The 7,413-nt window shown below is 38.1% G+C and overlaps 1 protein-coding gene across 1 annotated transcript in view; it reads left to right on the forward strand.

The window, feature by feature from the left end:
- LOC101352557 (transmembrane protease serine 11E) overlaps window positions 1–7,413 on the forward strand; it is a 106,463-nt gene that overhangs the window by 84,092 nt on the left and 14,958 nt on the right. The window contains exon 5 of the mRNA XM_004383364.1: window positions 4,684–4,847. Coding sequence (XP_004383421.1) covers window positions 4,684–4,847 — 164 coding nt within the window. The remainder of the gene's footprint in view (window positions 1–4,683; window positions 4,848–7,413) is intronic.

A 7,413-nucleotide genomic window follows, 5' to 3' on the forward strand; every position in this document is an offset into this window, starting at 1 on the left:
GTTTTGTTTTTACTGAGACTTTATGTTTTTCCTCTTTATTTTTATGACTAGGTTTGTTAACTTTTTTTGTGGTTACCATGAAATTTACCCTTTTCTTTCTAAGTTTGAAGCAGTCTATTATTACTTGGTATTGCCTTGCCTTCCTCTCCATTAGAAGGTTCTATACCTACACTGTTTATTCCCTCTTTTATTGTTATGATGTTGCTGTCATTTACAGATTAACTGCTCTGATTCCCTGTTATATTTCTTTTGGTTTTGGATAGTCCTCAAGAGTTCATTTCCTAGGTTGGTATCTGGCTGGTACATTCCTGTGTCTTAGATTCAGCCTGTGAGCTGAAGTTGTTTGTTCTCAGATTGAAGGACTCTCTTTAATAATTTTTGTGATTTTGGTTTGGTTTTTACACAGTCCCTTAATTTCTGTTTATCTGGAACTGACCTAATTTCACCATCATATTTGAATGAGAGTTTTGCAGGATATATTATTCTTGGCTACTAATTTTTTTCTTTCAAGGTGTTATATATGTCATTCCATTACCTCCTTGCCTGCATGATTTCTGCTGAATAATCTGAGCTTAATCTTGTTGTTTCTCCTCTGTATGTGACTGTTTGTTTTTCTCAAGTTGCTCTTAGGATTCTTTCTTTGTCTTTGGTTTTGGCGAGTGTGATTATGATATGCCTTGGTGATTTTCTTTTGGGGTCTCTTCTGTATGGGATTCGTTGAGCTTCTTGGATGGCCAGCTTTTCATCTTTCATGACATTGGGGAAGTTTTCTGTCAGCAGTTCTTCAATGATCTTCTCTGTGTTTTCTGTTTTCTCCCCCTGTTATGGAACTCTGATCACTCTAAAATTTTTGCTTTTGATTGTCTCCCATGTAATTCTCAAGTTCTCTTCATTTTTCTTAGTTTTCCTCAGAGTTGTATCCAAGTGTTTGTCTTCAATTTCACTGACCCTGTCTTCTACCATTTTGAAACTATTCCTCAGCCCTTCTATGACACTGTCCATTTCTGAAATCTTGTTGTTTATTTTTTGGATTTCTAATTTTTGTTTTTGTATAATTTCTAGTTGTTACTTTATTTTCACATTTTGTGCCTGCATTGTTTTCCTGAATTCTTCCTTTTTTTGGTCTGTATTTTCCATGAATTTTTGTCTGCCTTTTCCATGAATTTGTCTATTTTTTCCTCATTTTTTGTCTGTTTTTTACTTCAACTCTTGGATAATTCTGAGTATTAGAGATTTGAATTCCTTATCAGGTAGTTCTAGTGCCTTTTCTTCTACTGGAAAGTCATCTGGTGTTTTATTTTGGAAACCTACTGGAATCATCCTGTCCTGTTTTTGTAAATGTTTTGATATTGTCTGCTGTCTTCAGTGCATTCAGTATTTATTTTCCTCATTTATTGATTGTAGATTTGTTTGTTTCATCCTGTTTTTTTTATTTGGCTATGTCTGTGCAGGTGGGCTGTGTGTTCTTTGTTGTTTGCTCATCTGTGGGCACAATACTTTTCACCTCCTTCTCCAATTGGCAGTGTCAGTCGCTCATATATGGTACAACCAGGGCAGGTCTAGCTGAAGATGAGTTGCTGGGATTGGTTGTTTGTGGCACTTACTACAGCCACCAGTGCATGCTGGTAATCAGTGCAGAGCAGGTTCCAGTAGGCCATGGCGGTGCTGCTTGGTGGTGTGATATTAAGTGCGCAGTGCAGGTAGGCGGGATGGAGTGGGGAGATTGTGATGTGTGGAGCTAAGTTGGGTATGGGAGAGAGGGGAGAGGAATAGGTGCAAAAAACATACAAATGAACAAGAAAGAGCGCTAGGGGAGCTTGCTGTTGGAGTGGAGAGATGAGAGACTATGAAATGGTTAAAAACAAAAAGGAGAAGAAGAAGAAAAAAAGAAAAGAAAGGAATAAATAAAAACTAGAAAGAAAAAAGAAAATAAAAGCTCCCAGGGATCCCACTGGTGCAGCTACATGGTCTGGGGAAGTTGCTCCCAGGCATTGAAGTATAGCCTGGCTGAAAGGCGTAGAGGTGTCACTCAGCGTCAGGTATTCAGGGGACAGAAAGACAAGGAAGGTATAGAGAGATGAGAAACTGAATAATGAAGACAGACAAAAAGGGAAAAAGAGGGGAAAAAAACCAAAACAAATTAAAAAAAAAAAAAGAACAAGAAAAACCTCCCAAAAAACAGTAAAAAAAAAAACCAAAAACCAAAAAAAGAAATGTGCTCAGGGATCCCTCTGCATGTCTGCATAAACTGAGGTGGTAGGTCCCAAGCCGTGCAGTACTGCCCAGCTAGAATGGGCTCCCAGTTCGAGAAAAGAAAAAGAAAACAAACAATTCAAAACAAATGAACAAATGCCCTGGGATCCCACCAGCTTGGCAGCACGGACCGGGAAGAAGTTTCACATTCGAGCAGAGTTTCACAGCCTTTCAGGAAGAAACAAAGATGGAGCATGGAGCCAGATATTTGACAGAAAGGAAGGGGAGTTGGTGAAATGTAAGGAAGATACCTAAAGAAACAGAAAAAAGCAACACCAGCAGCCAACAAATGGCACTCAGGGAGTCGGCCAGTTTGGGCTGGTAGAATCCAAGCAGCCTGGGCTTCCCGGCCAAGAGACTGTGGCCGCCGGAAGCAGAGGAGGCTGACTGGGGGTGAAGAAGTGTGGGCGGTTGGAAAGCGTATATCACCGGTCACCAGTTGTTCTGTCTCCTGCTGGAAGCTCCGTGAAGCTGCTTTCTTGTAACCCCTGTTCGCTGGTCTCTGATAGGAGTCCAAGATGGTGGATCTGTGCTGCATTAGTTGATGGGGACCTCTGCATGTATCTCTCCTCACTGTCTGTTCTCTGTCAGTTTCTTATTCCATTTGGTGCTTGGCTGAGTTCTTTATCTCTTCATTTGATGCTTAGGGTTTCAGGATTGCTTTTTTCTCTGTTTGGCTTAGTTTTTCTGATTTTTGCTGTGGAGGGATGGCATGGTGCGTCCGCCTAGAGCACCATGTTGCCCGGATGTCCTCACAGGATAATATTTTAAGCAAAATACTATGCTAGGATTTTAAGTAATTTGTTTTAGCTCACATTATTTGTAGTTGTGAAAAGTAGGATAAGAGAACTGTTTCCAATGTTATTTCAACGACAAAAATCCAAGAGTTACTTCTCAGTCTGTAGTACTTATCTGACTTTGGTGAGGTATTGCTCTGATTGCTTTCTCCTGAAAATTCTGCACTCTGTGGTTTTTAAGACGTTACTCTTGGATCTATATCTACGTCTCTGATCCTTACATTTTCACTTTCTGTAGTGTCCTCACCCACCCTCATGAAATCGATATCTCTAATGCCATTCTGAATTGTTTTCCTGATTTCTAGAACTATAAGTCTGCACATGGACATCTCCACATGAAAATTCCATAGGAAATTCCCTGACTCAGGAATGACTTAGTCACCTGAATGAAAAATCTGGAATTCATCATACACTCTTCCCTTTCCTGGGTTCCTCACACTTTATGAATAACTAAGAACTATCAATTTTATCAAGGAGCCCTTATGGCAGAGGGGTTAAGTGCTTGGCTGCTAACTGAAAGGTCAAACCCACCAACTGCTCTGTGGGAGAAAAGATGTGGCAGCATGCTTCCATAAAGATTACAGCCTTGGAAACCCTATAGGGCAGTTCTGCTCTGCCCTACAGGGTCGCTATGAGTCAGAATGGACTCTACAGCAATAGGTACGGGAATCAATTTTATCTTCCAAATCACTTTTCAGTTTGTTCACCTCTTCAGCACTCAAAAATGCTCTAGCCTTGGTCCTCATTATTCTTTCTTTTACTACCATAATAGGAAAAACACTAAATTTATTGGAAAGATGAAATCAGTTTTAGAGATGATGAGATGACAGTATTTGAAGATTAAATCTCTAAACGTGGAAAAACTGTATCAGAGAGTTTGGACATTCAAATTTATAATAGATCAACAAAAGTCCCCTCCAAAGATAAGGTTCTAATTTAAATTCTCCTTTACAATTCATAAAAGTAGAGGTTGATGCAGTGAATAGTAAGGAGGTAGATTCTTTGGTAACCGATTATATGTGGGAAGGAGGGAGAGTGGGTGGCAGAGAATTAGAAGGAAGAGTCAAGGATGATTATAAAGTACATTTGTTCCCAAGGTAGTAGTAACTCAAACAAATAACACTAAGGTTAAATAATTCTCTAGCTCAAAAGTACAATCATGTGAAATCAATTAAATAAGCTTTAGGGGTCATTCAGGAAACCCTGCAAGTTGCTTAGGAGAGATCATTGGATTTAAGCCACTGGGAATTATACCTGAAAGCCAAACCACTGTTAATTTTATGCTCACCATGCATTATATTTGACAATTTTGAATGGTTGACAAGAGATGTATTTTTTTGTTTTGTATGTATATTAGTAACTATGTACTTAACTAGACTCCTTGGTGGTAAGAAGACCATGAGTATACTCATTTATTTTAAGAAGTTTGAGTTGAAGGTGGGTTCTGTATTTGGTCAACGATAGGAATATAGAAGGAAATAGTTGAATATTTTACATTTATGGTTTTCTGTGCACTTATGTGTGTACGTGTTTCAATGAATGATACAAACAAAAACAGACTGTGATATTACTATAAATCATTTTCTGGGCTATATATTTAACACCCCATTTTTCCTTTTTTATTGGAGTGCAGTCAAGAGGATCATGGAGTGCTGGCTCATATGCTGCTAATTTTTAGATTTCGCTCTACCAAAGATCCTGAAAACATAAATAAAAATATTCAACGTGTTCTTCATGAGAAGTTGCAAGATGCGATAGGACCCCTTAAAGTAGATCCTGAATCAGTTGAAATTAAAAGTAAGTATATTTCTCTTATTTAGTTTACTTTTCTTACATAGAACAGTTCAGTGTCAGGTTTGGTCTTGGTGTTTTTGTTTTTTTTTTTGATAGCCTTTAATTCTGGGGTCTTGTTATTAAAAGAAAATGCCTTTGGAACTAATACTAATAAAATATTTTAATTTTTAAAGCTACCCTAAGCTTATGCCTTCTGTACAACCTGTCATTGACTCTTGGGTCTGAGTTCTTTTTTCTGTATTGGCCTTATACTTTAGCTATGTTGTTATTGTTGCCTGCTGTTAAGCTAGCCTCCATTGTGCATGTGACCCCATGCACAACAAATGAAATGCTACCTGGAACTTCACTGATTTTTGAAAGTAGGTCACCAGACCTTTCTTCCTAGTCTATTTGAAACCTGTTCAGCATCACAAGCCTCCACTGACAGATGAGTGGTGGCTGTGCATGTGGTATCTCCTGCATGGAAGGCAAGAAGTCTACTACTGAACCACCACTGCCTGCTATATTTTAGCTATAGAATCCAGTTATAAACAGGAAAAATAGATTTATATCTTCCTCTTGTTTTTCCTCTCTGCTTCCATTATATATCCTGTGAATATGATATGGGTGGAAGGTTTCATGCCATCCACACATTTGCCTTCAAATTAGCTGTCCCATTAATATACCTTATAGCTTCTTTGGAGCCCTGGTGGTGCAGTGGTTAAAGAGCTCGGCCTTTAACCAAAAGGTCGGCAATTCGAATTCACCAGTTGCTCCTTGGAAACCCTATGGGGCAGTTCTCCTCTGTCCTTTAGGGTTGCTGAGTCAGAATCGACTTGACAGCAAGGAGTTTTTTGGTTACAGCTTCTTTCCTTAGACCATTGTCAAATAAGAGATTTATAATTTATTTTATATATATATATATATATATATGGTATATTTTGCAACTACTATGAAAAATCTGAGTTTCCTCTTTTTTTGACAGACCACAAAGACAAAACAAACAGTGATAGGTTCTCATTTTTAGTAAGTAAGAAAGAAACATTAGATTTTCTTACTGGAAACAAAGGGCTGAGTCAGATGCTCTATAGCACTGCTGGCCTATATTCATGCAAGCCACATGTGTGCTCTTAAATTTTCTAGTAGCCATACTGTGTAAAAACAAACATCTGAAAATAATGTTAAAAATTTGTATGTTTAACCGAATACAGGCATACCACAGAGATATTTCAGGTTCAATTCCCAACCACTGCAATAAAGTGAATATCGCAATAAACAGAGTCCCATGAAGTTTTTGGTTTCCCAGTGTATATAAAAGTTATGTTTACACTATACTGTAGTCTATTAAGTATGCAATAACATTATGTCTAAAAAACAATGTATTTTGTGAACAGTGCTGCAGTGAACATGAGTGTGCATATATCTGTGTGACGGCTCTTATTTCTCTAGGATATATTCCAAGAATCAGGAGAGCTGGATCCTATGGTACGTCTATTTCTAGTTTTTTAAGGAAGCGCCAAATTGATTTCCAAAGTGGTTGTACCATTTTACATTCCCACCAGCAGTGTATAAGTGTTCCAGTCTCTCCACAACCTCTCCAGCATTTACTATGTTTTTTGGATTAATGATAGCCTTGTTGGGGTGAGATGATGTCTCATTGTTGTTTTAATCTGCATTTCTCTAATGGCTATTGATCGTGACCATTTCTTCATGTGTCTGTTAGTCGCCTGAATATCTTCTCTGGCAAAGTGCCTGTTCATTTTCTTTGCCCATTTTTTAATTGGGTTATTTGTCTTTTTGTTGTTGAGATTTTGCAGTATCTTGTAGATTTTAGAGATTAGATGGTGATCAGATTTGTTGTAGCAAATTGTTTTTCCCCAGTATAGGTTTGTTTTTATTCTTTTGGTGAAGTCTTTTGATGAGCATAAGTGCTTAATTTTTAGGAGCTCCCAGTTATCTAGTCTCTCTTCTGGTGCCTGTACATTGTTACTTATGTTTTGTATTGTGTTCAAGTCATGTATTAGGGCTTCTAGCATTGTCCCTGTTTTTGTCTTCCATGATCTTCCTCATTTTAGATTTAGTATTTAGATCTTTGATACATTTTGAGTTAGTTTTTGTGCATGGTGTGAGGTATGGGTCTTATTTCAGTTTTTTGCAGATGGATGTCCAGTTATGCCAGCACCATTTGTTAAAGAGACTGTCTTTTCCCCAGTTAATGGACTTTGGGCCTTTGTCAAATAGCAGCTGCTCATAGGTGGATGAATTTATGCCTGGCTTCTCAATTCTGTTCCATTGGTCTATGTATCTGTTGTTGTACCAGTACCAGGCTGTTTTGACTACTGTGGCTGTGCAATAAGTTCTAAAATCAGGTAGTGTAAGGCCTCCCACTTTGTTCTTCATCTTGAGTAATGCTTTACTTATCAGGGACCTCTTCCCCCTCCATATCAAGTTGGTGATTTTTTTTTCATGTCATTAAAAAATGCCGGTGGAATTTCGATCTGGATTGCATTGTATCTGTAGATCGCTTTGGGTAGAACTGACATTTTCACAGTGTTGAGTTTTCCTATCCATGAGCAAGGTATGTTTTTCC

This window comes from Trichechus manatus, unplaced genomic scaffold (assembly GCF_000243295.1).
Source record: "Trichechus manatus latirostris isolate Lorelei unplaced genomic scaffold, TriManLat1.0 scaffold00108, whole genome shotgun sequence".
NCBI lineage: Eukaryota > Metazoa > Chordata > Mammalia > Sirenia > Trichechidae > Trichechus > Trichechus manatus.